General features: G+C 48.8%; 1 protein-coding gene across 1 annotated transcript; it reads right to left on the bottom strand.

The window, feature by feature from the left end:
- Nucleotides 1-9,455: 9,455 nt before the first annotated feature.
- TRIM71 (tripartite motif containing 71) lies at nucleotides 9,456-23,002 on the bottom strand. Its single transcript, XM_036430521.2, has 3 exons — nucleotides 22,839-23,002; nucleotides 13,953-14,087; nucleotides 9,456-11,016 (listed from the first exon to the last, which is right to left on the bottom strand). The coding sequence occupies exons 1-3, from the start codon at nucleotides 22,950-22,952 to the stop codon at nucleotides 9,565-9,567; spliced, it is 1,701 nt and encodes a 566-aa protein (XP_036286414.2). The 5' UTR covers nucleotides 22,953-23,002; the 3' UTR covers nucleotides 9,456-9,564.
- Between the last annotated feature and the right edge of the window lie 483 nt (nucleotides 23,003-23,485).

Below are 23,485 nucleotides of genomic sequence, written 5' to 3'. Positions count from 1 at the left end.
CTGTCTTGCAGGAATTTGGCTCAAAAGAAACAGAGTTCCTCTCCACCTATACCACACACACAAACACACACAACCGAACTGAGCTCATCAGCTAGGCCAGTGTGGCTCAGTGAGTGAGTGTCAACCTAAGACCCAGGAGGTCACAGTTCAATTCCCAGGCAGGGCATGTGCTGGGGTTGCAGGCTTGATCCCCAAGTGTGGGGTGTGCAGGAGGCAGCCAATCAATGATTCTCTCTCATCATTGATGTTTCTATATATCTCTCTCCATCTCCTCTCTAAAATCAATACAATTTTTTTTTTTTTTAAAGAAATGAGCTCACCCTAACCAGTTTGGCTCAGTGGATAGAGCGTTGCCCTGCGGGGACTGAAGAGCCCCAGGTTCGATTCCAGTCAAGGGCATGTACCTTGGTTGTGGGCACATCCCCAGTGAGGGGCATGCAGGAGGCAGTCATCAATGTTTTTCTCTGTCCCTCTCCCTTTCTCTCTGTGAAAAATCAATTTAAAAAATGATATATAAAAAATAATTAGCTCATCGTATACTCATTCTTTCCATAAACTGCCCACCCTTTCCAGAAACTCTCCCAGTCCAGAGCCCTATTTCTGCAACCATAGCCTTGGGTTTTGAGAATCTCTGTCCTGGGCTTGGATTCTCTCTACCTTCGGCGGGCTGTGGCAACCTATCTTGAAAGGTGGATGTGAAAAGAAAATTAAGATTATGTGAACGGCATGTTTTAAAAGGTATAATACAATTTAAGGTGTCATATTAACATTCACTCTTACGTAACATTCACTTCTTCTAGAAACTCACAGCAAACATCCCCTGCTCAAAAGCTGACTCGCAGATAACCCCGCCTCTCTCCTGCCCTCTGGCCAGCTCGGAGGCACTTGTTTGGTTTGGCGACATGGAAACCTCAGAATGTTTGGCGTCAGCGAGAGGCTAAGGTAGAGGATCCTTGGCTCTGTCACTGATTAACTCTGTGTCCATAAGCAGGTTCCTTTACTACTCTGCTTCCTCGCCTGTAAAATGAGCACGTAATTGCTTTATTTGGTTGTTTGGGTACTTAAACAAGAAAATGTTTGCAAGGTCCTCAGATCTCAGGGACTTCCCTGGTGGTGGAGACAAGCCATTGGTCACAAAGCATAGGGAACCAGAGTGCCTGGGGGTCGTGACCTCCTTAACCAGTGATGGACTGGCACCGGGCATCACTACCCGGGGTCCTCTTTCCTCGTTAGGACAAACCTGAGTGTGCCCTACACTCTTCAGTGCTCCCCTTTGTGGGAGGAAGCCAGTTGTCCCCTGTGGCACTTTCCCTGATACTGCACCCTTGCTTGGCCTCTTTCCCTTCTTATGTCTCTAATCCCCTACCAGTGTTTCTTGGGAACAATTCCTCACGAAACGCTTTCATGGAATTCCTCATTCGTGGTCTGCTTCGGGGGAACCCAGCCAAACCCTAAGGCTGGCATGGCACCGTGGTCGAGTGTTGACCTATGAACTAGGAGGTCATGGTTCGATTCCCATTCGGGGCACATGCCCTAGTTGCAGGCTCAATCCCCAAGTGTGGGGCGTGCAGGAGACAGCCCATCAATGATTCTCTCATCATTGGTATGTTTCTCTCTCCTCCCTCTCCCTTCCTTTCTGAAATCAATAAAAATATATTTAAAAAAAGAAATACTCCAGCTAGGAAGTGGCACCAAATCACTGCTGCTCAAAACCCACCACGCAGAACTAGTCACAAGGTACTCACAACACAGAGGCGAAAATAAGGCCATCAGACTTTTCATTGAAGTTTTTTATGCAGTCACATGTACTGATTTTACCTGTTGCCTGAGGCTCCTTCATAGAGATAAATCATATATCATAAAATATACCATTTAGTTGTAAAACCGTCACCACTACCTGATTCTACAACATTTTCACCTCTCAACTTTAATTGCTCCTGAAGAAAAGGGAGTTTGGGGGGTAGAACTGTACATGTGAAACCTATATAATTTTTTAAAAGTATATTTTATTGATTTTTTTTTTTTTTTTTTTTTTTTTTTTTTTTTACAGAGAGGGAGAGGGATAAAGTTAGAAACATGGATCAGCTGCCTCCTGCATACCCCCCATTGGGGATGTGTCCCTTGACCGGAATAGAAGAACCTAGGACCTTTCAGTCCCAAGGCTGTTGCTCTATCCACTGAGCAAAACTTGTTTTGGCCAAGCAGTGATTTATGTCATTGATGTTTCTCTTTCTCCTTTTTTCTTCCTCTCTGAAAGCAATATATATATATATATTTTTTAAAGGTCAAACTTAGCCCTAGCTGGCTTGGCTCAGTGTATAGAGAACATGCCCCGGTTGCAAGCTGTTTCCAGTAGGGGGCATGCAGGAGGCAGCCAATCAATGATTCCTTCTCATTCTCATCATTGATGTTTCTATTTTTTTCTTCCTCTCTGAAATCAATACACACACACACACACACACACACACACACATATACACACACATACACACACACACGTGTATATATATTTTAAAGGTCAAACTCAGGCTGTGTGAATACACACAGAAGACAGGTGAGCAAAGTAGGGGACAAGTTAGTTCCAATGAAAAATGAAGTCTCAAAGTGAGATAGATGCGAACACAGGGAGCACCAAAGAAGTCTTTTTTGATCTACCTGGCACCTCTGGTTTGCTGCCAGTCATTTGGGCAAGTTGCTTACTACCCACAGCAACCAGAGCATAGACCCAAAGTTGGTTCCCCAACCGATGCAGAAGGGCTACACACACACACACACACACACACACACACACACACTCTCACGCAGGCCAGTGTCCACTAGGAAGGTGGCATTGGAGGGGAAGAGGACCATGGTAACCCAGACATCCCATTCTTGCCCCTCTAAAGGAACAGCTGCTCGGGGAAAAGGTAGGCCTGGGGCTGCCAGATCTGAAATTTCCCCAAATTCCATGAAGTCCTGGTTTTTTAAAACGCTCTATGCACCTGTTTTGATAACACTACATGGACCTAATCTGGCCCAGAAGCCAGAGTGCAGCCTCTGCGCCCATCTCCTCTCCCAGACTCCCTCTCCCACGACAGGCGGCACGCACGCCCTTACTGATTCTCGACCGAAAGGATCACACAGACACGTTATTTCCATGGAGAAAAAAAAACACCCTCGTTTATTTGATTAAACAAAAAAAATAGAATAAGCTGCATAGGAACAATTTTTAAAGTCCAAAGAGACACCAACTTTGTTTTAAGGCTGCGGTAGCTGACACAGCATCTCCTTGCTACCTTCTCCAGCCTTCTCCGTGGACCACAGCGATACATTCAGAAGCCCGTTAGCCAACACAGGAGTTTTTGAACACGCATCCATTGGTTCTTCGCCTGCTCATTGCCTGTCATGCCTGCGGCCTGCAGTACAACATTTAAGATTTAAAGTAAAAAAAAATCCACAGGAGGGGAAGGGAGGGGGGGGAACAGAACAAAACAACAACACCCACCCCAAGCAAACACCTGCTTTGAAGGCCGGAGGGAAAACCTCCGTTCCCCCTTCTCCACTTAATCGGTGGGGCCTGCACCACGGCGGTGCTGCCCACGAACAAGTGTCCAGAGGCAGATGGCACCCTAAGATGGGCTCGGGGATAGTGGCCCAGACAGTTATGCTGGGGGGGGAGGGGGGTGTATTCCTTACCTAACCCATGTCTGCCTTGGGGGAGGGGGGAAAAAAGTACACTTAGTCTAATATCAGGCAACATGCCCGTGTTAATTTCTCCAATTCTGCATTTACCTTTCTCACAAAAGAAAAAGAAAAAAAATCAAACTCAACTGAGTCATGTGTTCTACACTTAAAAGCATTTTTGCTGACCGGGCATGACAGCTAATGGGCAGTATTAAACAAGATTCATTATAAAAAAACAAACAAAAAACAACTAACAACCCTCCCTCCCACCTGAGTATACCTAACATGCTAGTTAAAAACAATAGCCCTTAACCCCACCCACCCTTTCACCTGCATTGATTTTAGGGAAGAAAAAAATTAAAAAAAAAAAAAAATTTTAAAAAAAGAAAAGAAACCTTACCGCCCTAAAAACAAGAAAACCCCAGAAACGTGAGAAACCTACAGACTCCTACAAACATAAAGAATTATTACAGAGCTGGTTATTTAAAAGAAAGTAAACACTTTGCTACACACATTAACATTCAGTCAGTGTGCTCTGAGATAGAGCCTTAAGAAAAATACTACCTGAGCTTGTAAGTTAATACAATCATTAAAAGGAGGTCTAAGACCATGTGGATAAACACCAAAACTTTTAGAACCATTTACTGGTTAAATGATGATGGAAAAAAACATCCCACCAGGCTGGCTTGTTAACCCGTAAGATCAATTTTAAAAATAGACATCATTTGAGGTTATTTCTTCACCATGACATTTAAAACCCAATTCACAATCATTACAGTGGTCTTAGGACCCTCTCCTCCAACCAAAACAAAACTCAACCGAAGAGAACAAGAGGTGGAAGACGTGGAGAGAGGCAGTACAGTATATCGTGATAATGTGCTTCTCAATTTTATCAAGTATTTAATAAACAAGCAGAGGAAAAAAGAACAACCCGTCAACATGTTACCTTTGGTAGGAAAAAATATATATATATATAAAACAAAACAAAACACAAAACAAAAAGAGCAACACACACTTTACCAGTCACTGCTCAGTAAGACGGCGATTGTTGCCATGTCGCAGAGATGAACATCCAGTGAGGGGTCTAGGAGAGCAACAAATACAATCAAGAAGTCTAAAGATCCTCATTCCCTTTCCAACAGTTGATGTTTCCAACAAGACCCTTAGAGAATTGCTCCTAAAAGGGTATACCTGCCAGCATTCAAAAATAGATAAAATATTTTTTTTTCCTCTTGAAGAGAAAAAAAAAAGAGAGAGAGACCTAAAGGTCTTTATTTGTAGTTCAGTCCTCAAATAGGTCAGATGAACCAGTAGTTCCATAATACTGAACAACATGGTAACTAACAGTGTGCTTAACTCCTAGTTGGGGATGGGTGGGGAGTGGGGAGAGGTTTGGGGAAGTCACATTGGTAAGGAACACTTGGATTTCTGATTAGGTTTGCCTGAGTTAGAAGGAAATATTTGGTTTCAAGATTTTCTTGGTCAAGGTCAACCAAACTTTCTCCCGGGAGAGATTAGTTCTGGATTCTTGAAAACATTTTCTTCCAGAGGTAGCTCCACGCCCACCCACTCCCCAGTGGTTTAATACTCTTCTGAGACCCGTCAGATGCTAACATGAGGTAGATGACTTTTTGCCAAAAGTTGAGGTAGAAAACCAAACAACAAAACCTTCGGTGTGGAGCGGAGTGAGTGGTGTGCGTGCCCTGTGCTCCTGGCCTGCAGGAAGCCAGAGAGAGAGAGAGAGAGAGAGAGAGAAAAGAGTCGAGACCCTCTGTGGTCTCATCACACAAGCAGAAGAGTTTGACTTTGCTACAGCCCCAGACTGTTGGAACCGCAACAGGGATGTTTTCAATAAATACCTTATTTTTTTTTTTTTTGGCACCGTTGACTTTTTTTCTTTTCTTCCCCAAACAGAAAAAAACAAGCCTATTAACTTTGGCATTTTCTTCCACTATCTACCAGTACACAGCAATCCTTGAATCTCCCCGAGAGGAAGAGGACACACAGACAAACAGTATGCTGCTGCTTCAAGCCTAAAAGACACCCCTCCCTCAAATCATTAAGCTTTGGCTTAACTAGAAGTACACAGACCGAGCCCATCTCAAGCTCCTCTCCGTCAGCTCCAACTCAAAGTGCCTTAAGTCTGGCGAATTTTTTTTTTTTTTTTTTGGCCCAATACATAATTTAAGATTCTAGATTCTGTGTATGGGACCCTTGTGTTTCCCTAAATAAATTAGGCTGAAAAGGGCATCCATCAAAGAGTTTGTGCACCTGGGGCAATGCCCAGGGCACTGGGCTCCAGCCACCTGCCAGCTGCCATACAGCACAGGCTGAGAGAGCAATGCCTCTTGAAGGAATGTTTGTTTGTTTTTTAAAAGCAAATGATAAACACTTTTGAGGTGTGAAGTCAGTGACAACCAAAAGTGGTGGTTGTTGTTTTTTAAATCTGTGCGTTATTTAGATTTCCTTTAGCCATTTCAATACCCAAACCTATATATTCAAATCCAATTGGCTTCTCCAAACACAAGCTGACCTTACATCCCACCCTGACCAGACAGATTAGACACACACGGGGATTATTGTCTAAGCATCACCTGTACTCCATAGAAACATTCTACTCTCCAACCTCCCGGCTCCTAGGACCTCTCATCACCATGTGCAAACCTTCCCTTTTTGACATAATTCCTACCCATCCCTAACATCCCCTCACAGGGGGAAGGAGGCATGCACTTCCAGAACAGCCTCACTCACACGGGAGAGTTCCAATCATTGGCTTTTCTCCTTTCTTTGATCTGGAGCATTCCACATTGTCCAATAATCACATTTCCAAAGTGCTTCGCACCAATCCCTGTGGATCAGGAGCCAGCTGTGGGCGGCCGCAGAGGCCAATGTTTTAAAAACGTCTTTTCCCCCAGTGGGACCGTGTTTTTTGCAAATGGCAGTGATGCACAATTTTGGGGAAGAAGAGATATACCCGCACTGAAAGTAAAAAGAGGCAGCACCACCCACCTCCCAGCTCCTCCCCCTCCCCATTCCAAGGAGAATCTCCTAGACATTGGTCAGTCTATTGATTAAAAGAAGACCTGGTCATTTCAGCCATGGGCGGAAAGCTCTGGCTTTACAATCAAATCCATAGGAAAGTGATAAATAAGCAATTTCAGTTACTGCCCTTCACCAAGAAAACGACCCCCTCAGATCCCAGGATGTCCCCACATGGGGGAGGACTGGGAAGAAAAGATGGGAGCGAAGATGATGATGATGACACTGAACACGGGATAATCAAAGGGAGTCACCACACATGGTAGGCCATCCCAGCCGTTATCATGACTTAAGATTGTTTTCTGGAAACATTAAAGAAGGTTCAAGATCCATTTCTTCAACAATTAATAATAATAACAATAATAAATGTTTTAAGCATCTAAAACAAGTTGTCTTTGGTGTGTAAAGGGTGATTTGTTGGGTAAGGTGGAGTGGAGCTGGGGCCTGAGGAAAAGACAGCACCAAGTTATTCCAAAATAAAAAAAGTCTCCCTATATGAGCTCTTTACCCAAGAGCTTAGACATTGGGGACAAAATAAAAGGCAACTGAATAGGAATGGAGGCAGGATTCACTGTCCAATTCTTCAATAAACGAAAAGGCATTTTTTGTGTTTTGGTTTTTTGTTTTGTTTTTTTTTACAAAATGAGACTTCCTGTCACCTCCCCACCCTGTCACACAGCAAGCTGAGGCAGCAGGTTCAAGTTTCTTTTTAATTTCTGGTTACTTTACTGAAGCTCTTCAAGAAATGAGGTTTTTTTCCTCCTCTCCTCCCCCCTACCCCCATTTTGGTCATTCAGAAACCCTAGAACCCAAGCATTGGGAACCGGGAACTGATCGATTCAATGTCCAGAAAAGCAATTTTGATTGATTGGTTAACACTGTCCCCAACATCTTTTCTTTGGGGGGCAGATGGCAAATGGCTTTGTCTGTCCGCTTATTCTGTTCACTTAAGAACGACATCCCTATTACAAAAGGGGGATTTCTTTGAAATTCAGGAACAGAAAGGGACCCGAGCTCTTCCTGGAAGCCCCTGGCTTCCGAGAGCCTGTGTGTGTGTGTGTGTGTGTGTGTGTGTTTTTTTTTTCTCCTGAGCTGTGCAAGTCTCAAATCTGGTTCTTATGTCCGTGTTGGCGGGAAGTGCAGGGACCCGTGTGGGTTCTGCCAGGCAGGGTAGCGGCAGCCCTACTGGCTTCCCACCAAAAAGACAGAGGTTTTGTACCCCACGTCCAGGTTACCGCGAACCAACCCTGTAAAGTGACCGGCGCCGCCCCACGGTTCTGCTGTGGAGGCCGGCTTCCATGCTCATTCTTTGGTACCGAGGAGGACAGTATGTCCTACATTTCGAAATGGGGCAATTTTAAGTTTACAGATCATTTACATTCAAAGGCCTTTGGGGGGTTGGGGGCAGGGGTTCTAAACAAGGTCTTACGGTAGACCGCTTTGTCAAAGACCGGAGCAGAGGGTGGAGGAGGAGGATGGGCTGTTCCTATGAATCTGACTTCCAGAACGTTCCATTTCCCTGCACTTCCCAAGCATTGGGAAAAAAACATTGTGCTTTTTTTAAACATAAAAGTTCGTTCCCTTGCCTATGACTCTTCTTCGCAAAAGGCATGCTTCCATGAACAGAGAGAACCACATTCAACCGAAACCCCAACCCTCCTGGCAGCGTCCGGAAGAGTTTGGGGGGGGTGGGGGGGGGTGGCTTGCTTCCGTCTCATGCTCCCCCAAAAGACCACCTCGGGACACGCACGTGGCACTCACCACGTCGTGTCCAAAACCCCCTTTTCTGAGAACGAGGTCCACGTTCTTCTTCCGATTGCTTCACTCTTTAAAACCAACAGCAAACTAAGAATACTTAAGACTATTTATAATTATTCTCTCAAACTAAGAATACTTTTGAGAGAATACTTTTCACAAAAAATCCTGAACTACGTTTATTACTTTTTTAGAAACTAAAGTAGGAAGAGAAAGGTTCTTTGGGAGGCTGTGCATCACCTTCAGCGTCCGTTAACCTGAGGGAAGGCGGCCTCACACACACGCCCCTGCCTCGAGAGAGAGACAGAGGGGCCGTGGCCTACACCGGGAACAGGAGTCCGCTTTGCTCGGCTAGCGAGCCACAGCCCCATCTTCTAGGAACAAGGAAAGATGCTGAACAGGATAACAGACACACAAGAGATACAAAAGGAGAACGCAAGGAAGTTCTCCATTGCAGCATTTTAAAAAAGAAAAAAAAAGCACCCCCTACCCCCCCCAAAAAAGATCAAGATCACACAACACAATCTAACCCCATAAACACAGTATCCTCAAGAACACAGATACTCTATAATTAAGCATTTCACATCCTACTTCCCCCATGGTTTATACTGTTTTTTGTGTGTGTGGGTTTTTGTTGTTGTTGTTTTTAACTTAGTAGTTTCTTCCGTGTTTCCTTGGCTCAATCTACAGAGTATATATATATATACCATCAGCCCACCACACCCATCCAGTGAGTGCCCTCCCAGCCAGAGAGACAACAGGCTTGTGCACGTCACGCCCCACACGAAGGGGGGAGAGGGGCACGTGACCTTCACGGAGAAGGAAATGTAAAAAGAGTTATGAGGTAGATAGGAAAAGCATCACTTCACAGGCTCAACTCCCTGCAGAGAAGACGCGTACATTCATCTGTAAAAAAATAACGGTGAGGTAGGACTTAGGCGACGTTGTACTTTCCCTTGTTCTCTTTAAACAAAAGAAAAAAAAAGAAATTTCCCTGAGACTGTTTTCTTCTTTGAAATTCAAAAGGAGAGAGAGAGAGAGAGAGAGAGAGAGACAGAGAGAGAAACACGCACACCCCCCAAACACAAAAGCCTAGAGAAACGGCGATTAAAAGATGAGGATCCGATTGTTGCCGAAGTCGACCACGACCACCATGCCGTCCGGGGTGACGGCGATGCCGGAGGGGCGGTCCATCTGCCCGAAGCCGCTGCCCTGAGCCCCGAACTTGCACAGGAAGCTGCCGTTGGACTCGAACATCTGCACCCGGTGGTTCCTGGAGTCGGCCACGATGATGCGCCCCTCCTGGTCCACGGCCACGCCCTGCGGCCGCAGGAACTGCCCGTGGCCCGTGCCCTCCGAGCCCAGGAAGCGCGCCGACTGGCAGTCGGGGTGGATGACCAGGAGCCGGTGGTTGTTGAAGTCGGTGACCACCAGGTGGCCCTCGTGGTTGAAGGCCACGCCCCGCGGCGAGTCGAAGTGCTTCCAGAGGGCACCCTCGAAGCCGTACTTGTTCAGGAAGGCGCCGTCCGGCCCAAACAGCTGGACCCGGTGGTTCCGCGTGTCCGACACCAGGATCTTGCCCTCGGCGTTCACCGCCACGTCCCAGGGGTAGTTGAACTGCCCGTTCTTGGTCCCCTTCTCGCCAAACTTGAGGAGGAACTGGCCCTCGAAGGTGAACACCTGGACCCGGTGGTTGTCCTTGTCGGCCACCACGATGCGGCGAGAGGCGTCGCAGGCCACGCCGGCCGGCCGGTCGAACTGGCCCGGCCGGGAGCCCAGCGTGCCGAACTTGTGGTGGAAGGCGCCGCAGGGTTTGAACACCTGGATGCGGTTGTTGCTGCGGTCGGCGACCACAATGTAGCCCTCCTTGTCCACGCTCACGCCCCAGGGCCGGCACAGCTTGCCGTCGCCGTCGCCCTCGCTGCCGAAGCTCAGGGCCGGGATGCCGATGCCCACGTAGCTGCGGCCGGACTTGACCACGACCTTGAAGGGGCTGTTCTCGATGTGCTGGTTGCACAGGGTGACCGACACCAGGTGCTCCCCCTCCAGCTGGGGGCGGTAGCTCACCAGGTAGGTGCCGTTCTGCTGGTCGCTCACCTCGGCCCCGAACAGGTTGCCGTCGGGGCCCAGCACCACGGCCGACATGAGGTCGCCCCCCGAGAGGCGGGGCTCCCCGTCGTGGTCGTAGCCCATGACGGTGAAGGTGGCCACCTTGCCCTGCAGGGCCCGCTTGAGGCCGTCGCCCGTGGCCTTGGTGAGCGGCGCGAAGGCCCCGCTGCTGACGAAGCCGAAGGACTTGATGGCCAGGTACAGGGCCTGGTCGGGGGGCGTGAACATGACCCGGTCGTCCTCCTGCGGCTGCAGGAGGCCGCGCACCGTCTTCAGCTCCTGCACCTGGGCCAGCATGCGGTCTCGGGCCAGCAGCACGTCCAGCGCCCGGCCCTCCTCCAGCACCTGCTGCACGGCGCTGATGGTGCTCTCCAGCTTGGTGAGGTTCTGCCGCAGCTTCTCCACCTGCAGGTACAGAGACTTGACCTTCACCTGGCGGATCTTCTCCACCTGGAGGGAAAGGCGAGGGCAAGGGGGAGAGAGGACACAAGAGGCTTAGAGCCACGCACACAGGAAACGCATCGCCCGACGACACCAGTCGGGAGGAGCCCTCGGGCAAGCCCGGGCCGAGGAGACAGTCCACAGAGACAACGGGCCTGTGCGCTCCTGCAAAACCCAACGGCACAAAAAGGGCGGACGAGCCGAAGCCTGTTTGGCTCAGTGGTAGAGCATCGGTCTGCGGACTGGAAGGTCCCAGGTTCGATTCCGGTCAAGGGCATGTACGTTGGTTGCGGGCACATCCCTGGTAAGGGGTGTGCAAGAGGCAGCTGGTCGATGTTTCTCTCTCATCGACGTTTCTAGCTCTCTATTTCTCACCCTTCTTCTCTGTAAAAAATCAATAAAATATATTATAAAAAAAAAAAGGGGGGGGGGGCGGACGAACGGTTGTTCCAGGTGTAAGGGATGACTACCCAGACATAACTCAATGCCATGAGTGATCCTGGATTGGTGGGGGTGAGGGGTGTGAGTGGAGGGGTGAGAGCGGAGTTGTGCTACTATAAAAATACTAATTCTTGCCCTAACCGGTGTGGCTCAGTGGATAGAGCATCAGCCCGCAGACTCAAGGGGTCCCAAGTTCGATTCCTGGTCAAGGGCATGTACCTTGGTTGCGGGCACACAAAAAAAGATAAAGGAGTGTGTGCAGAACAAGGAAGCCAATTGGGGAGAAATCTGAGAATGAATTCTTGGGCAAGGAGAAATAACGTGGGGTTTGTTTGTTTGTTTGTTTTTTAAATATATTTTATTGATTTTTTACAGAGAAGAAGGGAGAGAGATAGAGAGCTAGAAACGTCGATGAGAGAGAGAAACATCGACCAGCTGCCTCTTGCACACCCCCAACTGGGGATGTGCCTGCAACCAATGTACATGCCCTTGACTGGAATCGAACCTGGGACCTTCCAGTCCGCAGACCGACGCTCTACCACTGAGCCAAACCGGCTTTGGCAGAAATAACGTTTATTACACAAAGAAATGGACTCTTTTCTTTTTTCCTCTCCCCAAAATTTGCTTCTCTTAAAGCTCAGGAGCCCAGGTATATGGGTTAATTAGGTTCAGGGCCTCAGGTCTGGTAGGGTTAAGAGTCAAAACTGGCTTTCCATTCCTCCTGAAAGAAAACTGCCTTTGGGAGAGGCGGCGAGCCAGCCTCCCGGGAGGGAGGGAGGATGAGAACGTAGGTGAGACCCGCGGAAGCACACAAAGGCCTTTTCATCGGCAGATCCAGAAGAGTGGGTTTGTGGCAGAGTTCACCACGGCGCTGCTCTCAGGTTGCAGCGAGTGGGCCCCTTTCCGTTAGAATGAACAGTCGTGGGTGGCATGGGGCCGACAGACCACGGGGGCATCGGAGTGTCTGATAACCGTGTCCGGGCGACAGAGGTGCCTCCGTAAAATAGGTGCTGCATTAAAACCTCGGGACTTTTTCCCTCCCAGGGAGCCTTTCTCTTCTTGTTCAAAAAAAAAACAAACAAAAAAAAACAACCAAACAAACAAACAAAAAAACACAACTTGAGCCTTATAGTCCTTGAGAGGCTGGACGAAGCAGAAAGCAGCGAATTAGGAGCCAACGAAATGGGAGCATGCAAAGATCCAAGGGGTAGCCTCCCAGAGAACACTTTAGGGCCACTTCCGGAAACCGAGGTACCACCTCGCTTCCATCCTGCAGCTTGATGATCAAGACAAGCACGCACACACACCTACGCTCACCCTTCGTAGGTGGCCCCACTTGCGTGCTCAGAGAATGTAATTATAGTGGAACTGGCGTGGGGCACGGGCCCCTTCCCAAGCATAGTCCCCTCTTCCCTTCTGAGGGAGAGGGAAGATCGGACAGGAAAACGCTGGGATGGTGACGTGGGTAAGGGAGAGCCAGCTTTCCAGCTGATTTTTAAAAATATATATATATTTTTATTGATTTTTACAGAGAGGAAGGGAGAGTGAGAGAGAATTAGAAACATCGATGAGAGAGAAACATCGATCAGCTGCCTCCTGCACACCTCCCACTGGGGAGGTGCCCGCAACCAAGGTACATGCCCTTGACTGGAATCGAACCTGGGACCTTTCAGTCCACAGGCCATCGCTCTATCCACCAGTTTCGACCCAGCTGATTTTTAAAACATGTATATTTTTATTGATTTCTGAGAGGAACGAAAAGGGAGAGATAGAAAAATCAATGATGAGAGTCATTGATCGGCTGCCTCCTGCATGCCCCCTATTGCAACGGGACACACACACACACACACACACACACACACACACGTCCTTGACTGGAATCGAATTTGGGACCTTCAGGCCGCAGGTCGATGCTCTAACCATTGAGCAACACCAGCGAGGGCTCCAGCTGTTTTTTTGTTTGTTTGTTTTGTTTTGTTTTTTAATCTAAATAGCACACAGTGTGCTCAGCATGCTTTCCCGCTCCCACAGGAAGCAAGGGCACACGCTCACTGCCCTCGCCAAGTGGAAAACGGGCCTTCCCCACGGGTCCAGGAAGTGCAACCGGCCAGGACACCAAACGTAAGGATGTCGCCCACCAGGCCTGCCTTCCTAACAACGGGTTCGACCGTCCGTCCTCCCAGCCTCCTTCGGAGCATTTGTGCCACAGAACACACGCGAGACTCCTCCCAGCCTTGGTACCCGACCTCTTTTCTGAAAGGGCTCCTCGTTATTTTTCTGCCTGGAGAGCACCCACAAGGTTCCAGGGACCCCGGTGACCTTTCCGCCAATGGAACGAACCATGGAAAACTACCAAGCCATCTACATTTGGAGCCGGGGTCCAGGATCTGACGCGGGAAGGGGACGGGTGGTCGTGGAAGAAATGCTGGCCAGCCGAGGAGGCCCAGGCCCGGACTGGGGGTGGGTGGGGGAGACGTGGTCTTCCCCTCTTCCCCCCCCATTACCTTCCACAGCAGCTCGCACTCCCGCTCCTCCAGCGCCTTCTTGTGCCTCGCCGTCACGGCTTTGACCTCCGACTGCACCACCTTGGCCTTCATCTCCACCTGCTCCGCCACGGTCTGGGCCTGCTCGATGCTCAGCTGGAAGAAAACCAGAAACCACATGGCATGGCATCAGGACGCCTCCTGCACACAAAACGTTCAGGTCATGCATCTCCACCACCCCCACCCCCACCCCCACCACCCCCTCAGGGCCCCCCCAGACCGCGCGCGCTCCACTTCCTTGGGAAGAAAGCAGGCACTTAAGGGGAGAGAATGGCATCTGTCCGACATGTAACCGAAGGAGCTGCTGGCAAGCGCCGGGCGTCTCTGTGTGGGGAAATGGCACCTACCCCGGTGAAATGTCAGGACTATTAAGAGCTGCTCCGACAACAGTGGAACCAGTGTAGCTGGGCGGCCGCCGAAGACCGGGACTACGGATCGGATGTGCAACGTGCCTACCCCGGGCACACGGACAACTTCCCTTCCCACAGATGGTCTGGCCTTTACTGCCCACCTGGGGGAACCCTGAGGGCTGGGCCCATCCCATACGGGAGGGGGTACCCACAGCAGAAAAAGCCAGCCAGCAGTGATCCATCACCTTCCTGTCGTGGCATTTCCGGCCAGAACCAACCCCACGTGCATCCTGGGAATACTGGTCACCTCAGAAACCGTGCCCCGTGGATAGAGACCATCCTCCAACCGCCCCCAACCCTGTACCACCAGCTCTAGTAAATCAGCCAGTTTAATCAGACGTATTATTGTTCATAAAAAATTAATCCAGACAGAAGGCCTCGTGTTTTCATTAATATTACATGACACGTCTTCAAAAGGATTTCTTCTGAGACACTGAGGTATTATAAATCAGGGGTTCTAAACCGGCTGCTGCTGGTGCAATAGGGTTAGAGCCGGCACCCCAAACCAGGAGGGGCCTGGGGGAAGAAGCATCAAGGGTTTGGGGCCTGCCGAAACCGGTTTGGCTGCTCAGTGGATAGAGCGTCAGCCTGCAGAATGAAGGGTGCCAGGTTCGATTCTAGGGCATGTACTTTGGTTGCGGGCATATCCCCAGTGGGGGTGTGCAAGAGGCAGCTGATCGATGTTTCTCTCTCATCGATGTTTCTAGCTCACTATCCCTCTCCCTTCCTCTCTGTAAAAAAATCAATAAAAAATATATTAAAAAAAAAAAAAAGTTTGGGGCCTGACCTGAGCTCAGGAATTGGTGACGGGTGACCGGCCATCCCCGTGTACCCTGGGGACGGAGGAGTATCCAGAATATGGAACATATCAAAAACTGGAGCAAACCAGGCTAATGATCCACACAGGCGTCGGGTGACCAGGTCCGAATCCTGGCTCCACCGTCCGCTAGTTGAAAGGCCCTGGGACATGTTCCTGGCCTCCAACCTTGAGAGAGGACTGGGAGGAAAATGCAATAGAATACGTGGAAAGAGCGGACCACAGCACCTGGCCAGCAAGGGTTCTTCCCTAGAACTTCCAGTAAGAGCAGAGCGCAGTCTTGCTGACACCCTCCTTTTGGACTTGTAGCCTTGAGAACGGCGAGATAGCACATTCCTATTGTTTTAAGTCACCCAGGGGGTGATAAGTTGTTGAAGTAGCTCTAAGACAGTGGTGGGCAAACTGCGGCTTGCAAGCCATGGTTTGCTGCTCTGTTGACTAATGAGTTTGCAGACCACTCTCATAGACTACCCTTTACCTCTTTGCACACAATACGCCACAACTGCCTAATCCTCACAGCTTCCAACTACACGGTAATAACATTTAGTCTAGTCCAGTGGTCGGCAAACTCATTAGTCAACAGAGCCACTGTTTGCCGACCACTGGACTAGGGAACTAACCAGTGGCCAACAAACAAAAGCAGATGGATTTGTCCGAGTTATCCCCTACGCTCAAAAACCAGAATGGCCAAGAAAAGCAAATGTGCATGCAAGGAGACAGAATGGGGTTGGTAGATTTCAAACGTCTCGTCTCAGGCTGTCAAGATTCGTTCAGAAAAAGGAGAAACCTCACTAGACATGGAGACACTTTAATGTGAAGACTCTGGCTAACAAGGCATTGGAGCAGGGCTAGGACAAGGGGCAGGCTGAGGATTAGAGATAGACAGTAGTAACTGGGGGGGACGTAGCCACCGACCCAAGAATTTGGGGAAGAAGAAATTGGGGTTTTCCCAGTTCATTCTGGGAGTGACAAAAGCAAGACATGGGAAGCAACTTCTGCAGCCAGGATGGAAAAAAACGCCCCTGGTAACAGTAGGAAGTTAAGAGGAAGAAGCAGGTCCCTCCTTCCCACTTCCAGGGAGTGGCTGGAAGAAGTGCTGCAGCCCCAGCATCACAGGGTGCAGGCGAGAAAGGGCGGGAGGAGAGGAGAACTTAGTGGCGGCGGGCACACCCTGTCTTCAGGTGTGTTGGTTATTCATTAGCACCGAGGTATCATTATCTGACACAACCAAGCCTGTGTCTATAATATCTTTTTTATTTTTAAAATATATTTTATTGATTTTTTTTTACAGAGAGGAAGAGAGAAGGACAGAGTTAGAAACATCGACGAGAAGAGAAACACCGATCAGCTGCCTCCTGCACACCCCCCCACTGGGGTTGTGCCCGCAACCAAGGCACATATGGCCCCCGACTGGAATTGAACCTGGGACCCTTCAGTCCGCAGGCCGACGCTCCATCCACTGAGCCAAACCGGCCTTGGCTATAATATCTTTTTTTTTTAATGTTTTATTGGTTTCGGAGAGAGGAAGGAAGAGGTAGAGATAAAAACATCAATGATGCCGAAACCGGTTTGGCTCAATGGCTTGGGGACTGAAAGGTCCCGGGTTCGATTCCGGTCAAGGGCATGTATTGTACCTTGGTTGCAGGCATATCCCCAGTAGGGGGTGTGCAAGAGGCAGCTGATCGATGATTCTCTCTCATCGATGTTTCTAATTCTCTATCTCTCTCCCTTCCTCTCTGTACAAAATCAATAAAATATATTTAAAAAAAAAAAAAACATCAATGATGAGAGAGAATTATTGATCGGTTGCCTCCTGTATATCCCCCACTGGGGATCGAGCCTGACAACTGGGGATATACCTTGAAATAACCACTGAGCTATGCTACTTGGACCATAATATTTCTCTTTTATTGATTTCAGAGAGGAAGGGAGTGGGAGAGAATCATCAGCGATGAAAAGAAAGCATCAATGATGAGAATCACTGATCGGGCTGCTCCTGCACGACCCCTACTGGGGACCCAGACCAAATCCCCGGCAACCGGGGCATGTGTCCTGACCCGGAATCGAACCATAATCCCCTGGGTCATAGGTCGACGCTCAACCACCGGCCCACACCAGCTAAAGGTTTCTTCCTGTTTCCTCAACGGTCGGCAGAGGTGGCAAACTGCTTTCTATTTTCACCAATGTCATTCATCGTATACCAAACAGATTTCTATAGAAATCACAACATTTGAAAATAGCAAGGCCAACAATACTCGGCAAACTGCGGCTCTCACATGTGGCTCTTCCATAAAATACCACGTGCGGGCACACACATACAGTGCGATTTAAACTTCGTGGCCCATGCGTGGAAGTCGGTTTTCAGCTCTCAAAAGAAATTTCAACTATTGTATCGTTGATATTTGCTCTGTTGACTAATGAGTTTGCCGACCGCAGGGCAAGAACTGGCTGGGAAGGCTATGACCACCCCCTTTGCTTGTGGGTGGGGTGGGGTGTGATCTCTTCCCCTACTGTCCCCTAGGCAAGGCTTACTCCCTCTCAGGCCCTGCCAGATCCTATAAGCCAAGCCCTTGGGTTTAGAACTCCCATTCTCTACCAAGAAACGCTTCTTCCATTTTTCAAGCAGGTGGAAGGGGTGAAAAGCTCTCACTTCACTCTCAGTCACCCCCACCCACCCCCAAGCATGCAAGAATAACATCAATCCTAGGGCTGAGAGTTGTAAAAGTCAAGATGCAGACAAAATGGGCCTTTGCTTTCTAAATTGTGCACAAACCGGTCAAGCCCTGCACTCCAAGATGCACAGCCAGGACCTGCTGAACTCGTCCCTGATACTGAATGAAGGCAGGGCCTTTGACAGAGACAAGAAACAGGTGGGTTGGGGAAGATGACAGTGGGGGAGGGGCTGCGTCAACTTTGAACACAGAAACACAATTTGCCGTTAAAATGAGAATAAACAAACAACCACCAACAAGCATGGGGGGCTTGAATGTTAACCCAGATGCAATCAAACATCTGAAATCGAGGGGCTCAATCTGGGCAAGCGAAATCGGTCGGTGCGTGCCAGCTGACCACTTAGCAGCTGACCACTTAGCACTGAGGCGTCCGAGGCCATACAAGGTTTCCTGGGGCGGAGTGCAGAGAGTGATTAGTGATGTCTGCCATGGAGAACCGGGGTGGCCTAGTGGCTGGTGATGAAAGTGCACCAATAACCAGAAGATAATAAAAGCGCATAAACTCGCAGGCCACCATAGCAGATAATGAAAAATACTCTCGGTACTCATATCATTGTAATCACACTTTTAAGAGCTTGGAAACTGCCGAGGCCGGTTTGGCTCAGTGGATAGAGCGCGACCTGCGGACTGAGGGGTCCCGGGTTCGATTCCGGTCAAGGGCATGTACATTGGTTGTGAGCACATCCCCGGTGGGGAGTGTGCAGGAGGCAGCTGGTCGATGGCTCTCTCTCATCGATGTTTCTGGCTCTCTATCCCTCTCCCTTTCTCTCTGTAAAAAAAAAAAAAATTAATAAAATATATATATAAAAAAAAGAGCTTGGAAACTACAATTCATCTTATAATTGTCAGTACATGGCTCAGTGGTTGGAGCAGACCAAAGGGTCCAGGGTTCAATTCCTGGTCAAGGACATATGCTTGGGTTGCAGGTTTGTTCTTCTACCCTGTTTGGGGTGCAGACAGTGCAGGCAGGAACCAACTGATGTGTCTCTCTCACAATGATGTTTCTTCTCTCTCTTCTTGCTCCCTCCTGCATTGAGCATCTGTCCCTGGTGGCCAGTGTGCATCATAGTGACCTGTCCTTCCACCGTTTAGTCATATTTGCATATTACTCTTTTATTATAAAAGGATCCTTTTATTTTAAAGGAAGGATAGAAGAGCAGCCGATATACATCTTCAAGCCTTCTGGCCCCAACACAAACACAAAATTTGTGCACTGGAGGGACGGGGAGGAGGGGGGGAAGTCCCCCTCAGCTTAGCCTGCACCCTCTCGCAATCTAGAACCCCTTGGGCGATGTCCGACCGCTGGTTTAGGCCCAATCCCACAGGGATCCCTGTGGATAGGGCCTAAAATGGCATTTAAGACATCTCTCACAATCCAGCACCACTGGCTCCTAATAGCTCGCCTGCCTGCCTGCCTGCCTGATTGCCTAACCAATCGCCCCTAACCCCTCGCTAGGGGATGGAGCTGGCCGGGGCGAGGGGCCATGGTCGTTCTGGTCTCTGATTGTTCCATCGTTTCAATCACTGGGCTTTTATTATATAGGATGTTCCAGCCTCCACCCTACCCCCACCCCAAAAGGGAAGGGGGGTAGGGGGGAGGATACCCACTCTTTCCCTGAGGTGCAGGCCTGAAGCCATCGCCACTTATGCCCACCTTTCTCTCGGCACTACGTGGATACGCCCAGGCCCAGTAGCAAGAACGCGGTAACCATGGAGAGAGGGACAGGGCAACATGATTGACAGCGCTGGCACCAAGGTCTGCGTCCCTGGATACCTGAAGCCTGATCCATCCATATTCTCCTACCTGGTCACCTGAGACTATTCATTCCCTTTCAGTCCACTGCAACCAAGAGTCCTAATTAAGACAGCATGGGAAATTTTTAAATTAGGTCATGGTGTAGTGGAGTTCTCCAACCATGATTTTTCTCTGTATCTGGGGGTTGCCATGGGGAGGGGGGCTTGCACATGCCTAAGAGAGGGTTGGGGAGCTAGAGAGAGGACAGCTTCCCAAATGAGAAGCAGTTGTCTATTAGTTTTGGATTTAAACCGCAATTCTATTCACCCTTCGTGTGCCTCTGGCAGGTTACCTGAGGTTCATTTCTTTGGAGCCAAGCCGTTCTCTTGGCAAAATGGGAAGACTGATACCCACACCAGAAAAGCACCACTATGTATGCAGAAAGCACCTATTTCAGAGCTGGGAACAAAGCAGGAAGCTCAGCAAACAGGTCTTGTTGAGTCTCCTCACTGAAGAAACGGGAAGGCCTCTGGTTAAGGAGGTCTGGTTGGCTTGGGCAAAGCGACTAATTTTGTTCTTCCATTTCCATATTTGTAATAGAAAGAACAGGGTTCCCTTGATCTACTTTTGGGGATAAATTAGTTCACAGGAGAGAGTAGGCATTCTTAGCATAGCTGTGGCAACTTCCCATCATGACAAGTAGGAGTGTCCGCAGGGGACCCTTAGTCTGTTAGGATGATCAAAGAAATGATACAAGACAAACAGGAGATGAGGGATAAAATTAATCCAGAAGACTTGATTGACATTTCACCTGTACAACCTAAAACAATGATGCTTTGGCATTAAGCTCAGTTCTCATTTTTGTGCAGAATGGTGTAACAGCTATTACTCTTGCTTTAACATGAAGACTGACCATGTTTATTAATTTTTTAATGTATATATACATTTTTTTTTAAAAAACATGTTTGCCGGGACCGGTTTGGCTCAGTGGATAGAGCATCGGCTTGCGGACTGAAAGGTCCCGGGTTCGATTCCGGGCAAGGGCATGTACCTTGGTTGCGGGCACATCCCCGGTGGGGGATGTGCAGGAGGCAGCTGGTCGATGTTTCTCTCTCATCGACGTTTCTAACTCTCTGTCCCTCTCAATTCCTCTCTGTGTAAAATCAATAAAATATATTTAAAAAAAATGTTTATTATTTCAGAGAAGAGAGAGGGAGAGAAAAAAAAATGATGAGAGAATCATCCATTGGCTGCCTCCTGCATGCCCCCCACTGAGGATCAAGCCTGCAACCCAGGCCAAGTGCCCTTGACCAGAATCAAACCTGGGACCTCTCAGTCCGCAGGCTGACGCTCTATCCACTGAGACAAATTGGCTAGGGACACACACACACAACATATATATATATACACATATATATGTGTGTGTGTGTGTGTATATATATATATATATATATATATATATACACATATATATATATATTATTTTATTTTTATTTTTTTATTTTTTTATTTTTTACTTATTTTTGTTTAGGGAGAGAGATAGAAACATCAACGATGAGAGAGCCTCTTCAATCGGCTGTCTCCTGCACACCCTCTTACTGGGGATTAAGCCCACAATGCAGGAATGTGCCCTGAAGGGGAATCAAACTGGCAACCTTGTGGAGCACAAAGGCAAGGCACCCAAAGGAGCCATACGGGCAAGGGTGACATGTGGTTCTTTAAACTCCCCAGGTGACGGGGTCTTAGAAAGAAGCCTGCGGGACAAGCAGTTGACAAAGTCCTAACTGTAGTGGCATAAAAATGGAAACCACACACCCCTTTATTCAGGACACAGTCATTAGGATAGAACAGAAATAAATCCTAGCATGTACCAGTGAGAATGCGGACACATGCGATGTAACAGCAACCGCAAGACAGAGGCGCTCCGGAGGCCTAATAAGAGCACGACAGAGTAAATCATTCCGGAAATAAGACTCTCAAACCTTCACTTTTAGGACTTGGATACCAGACAATTTGACCCATTAGAAAGATTAACTTCAGCATATTAAAATCTAAACTATCCTTAAACCATCTTCCCTAGAGCACACCATCGGTTCTTCAACCACTTTCTTATAAGATACTTTTAAAAAATATATATTTTATTAATTTTTTTACACAGAGCAAGCGAGAGGGATAGAGAATTAGAAACATCGATGAGAGAGAAGCATCCATCAGCTGCCTCCTGCACACCCCCAACTGGGGATGTGCCCGCAACCAAGGTACATGCCCTTGACCGGAATCGAACGTGGGACCCTTCAGTCCATAAGCTGACGGCTCTATCCACTGAGTCAAACACAGTAGGGCTAAAAGATGCTTTTTTAAACAATTCACTTATTCAAATACTCTAGCATGTAACTAACAATAGTTTCCTATTCAATTTCTGCTCAAGGGTTAGCAGTGTTCCCTGATTTTCCAGCTCAGCCTACAAAACAAAAGGCTAATATCGCATGGTGTTTCTCTGTTCCTAAAGTCTGCATCAGGCACGGAGATTCACAATCAGTTCAGGCACACAGTATGACCTGACTGTGGGAGAGCATAGCTGCGATGCCCCCAAGTTACATGTGTCCCTACCTCCCAAAGAGATAGAAACTAAACAGAAACAAGAGTCTAAATGACCAGGATGATGGGTCCTGATCACACAGGAAAGAGTTTTGACACTCTGAGCCTTATGGGAAATTGCCCATGCTTGCTTCTTTCTCACCACTAAACAAACAAACAAATAAATCTGAATAGCAAAGGTCTCTGTCTGAAAAGTATCAAGCTCCCAGTCCTTCTGGAATCCACCTGGAACTGGGGAGGGGCTGGATGGGAAACAAGACAAGATGCTATGATAGGGGCCCAGGCTAAGTGAATGGGAGCAAGCCTAGACCAGCCATTAACTTCGGGCCACCTCCTCGTCATCTGCACGAGACCAAGGTGGTCCCACCCCTCCCTGCCCCAGCCCCAGGGATTATTGCTGCATGGATATCACATGAGCTCACTTGGGTCATTGTTCCACCATGGCCCCCACACACTGGCGTCTGCCCAGTAATCTGCGCACGCCATCTGAAAGGCAGTGGGGAAAGGCTTTGTGCACAAGGAAGTAGGTGAAGGGTGGGGTGGGGAAGGACTGACCTGGATCGCCTGGCGGCCCTGCTGGGCGTCCGCCAGCAGCTGGATGGTGAGAGCCCGGGAGTCCTGCAGTGCCTCCTGGAGGTAGATGAAGCTGTGGCCTCCGTGCCGGCCCATTGTACACTCGCGACAGATGGGCACCGAGCAAGTGTCACAGTACAGGTGCAGCACCTGGGGACCAGAGAGGGGACAGGCGTTAGTGAGAGCTGCAAGCAGGCTTGGAGTCAGAGATGAAGGACAGCAACAGGGGCTCTGGATCCCAGGCTCCCAACCTCTCCCCCTCTCCTTGCCCCTCCCAATACCTAGCACACATCCGACAAGGGCAGGGAGCAGTACAGTCAACTGTGAGCCCAACTTTTTGCTCTTCTTCCCATCCCGCCTGGTCCAAAGAAAGGCAACCATCATCCCACTCCAGTTTCCTTCAGAAACAAAACTGAGACACTTCAAAGGCAATAATACGCCAAGCGGCCAGGTTATGATGATCTCTAAACGCATAATAATCTGGCCACTCAGGGTATATCCTATACAATAAAAGGCTAATATGCAAATTGTCCCCCTGACCAGGAGTTCGACCAGCAGGCAGGCCGGCCAACTGCCCATGTCCCCTCCCCTCCTGGCCAGGCTGGCTGGACCCCACCCATGCACGAATT

This window comes from Pipistrellus kuhlii, unplaced genomic scaffold (assembly GCF_014108245.1).
Source record: "Pipistrellus kuhlii isolate mPipKuh1 unplaced genomic scaffold, mPipKuh1.p scaffold_m20_p_11, whole genome shotgun sequence".
Taxonomy (NCBI): Eukaryota; Metazoa; Chordata; class Mammalia; order Chiroptera; family Vespertilionidae; genus Pipistrellus; species Pipistrellus kuhlii.
This window is presented reverse-complemented; position numbering and strand designations above follow the sequence as displayed.

Bases quoted from the DNA above. Each gene is read 5' to 3' on its own strand.
- TRIM71 (XM_036430521.2), bottom strand. From the start codon at position 22,952: ATGGGCCGGCACGGAGGCCACAGCTTCATCTACCTCCAGGAGGCACTG. The intron at 14,088-22,838 runs GTCAGTCCTTCC...GTTTTCTTCCAG, and splicing joins AGGGCCGCCAGGCGATCCAG to CTGAGCATCGAGCAGGCCCA. The intron at 11,017-13,952 runs GTAATGGGGGGG...CTTTCCCTCCAG, and splicing joins AGTGCGAGCTGCTGTGGAAG to GTGGAGAAGATCCGCCAGGT.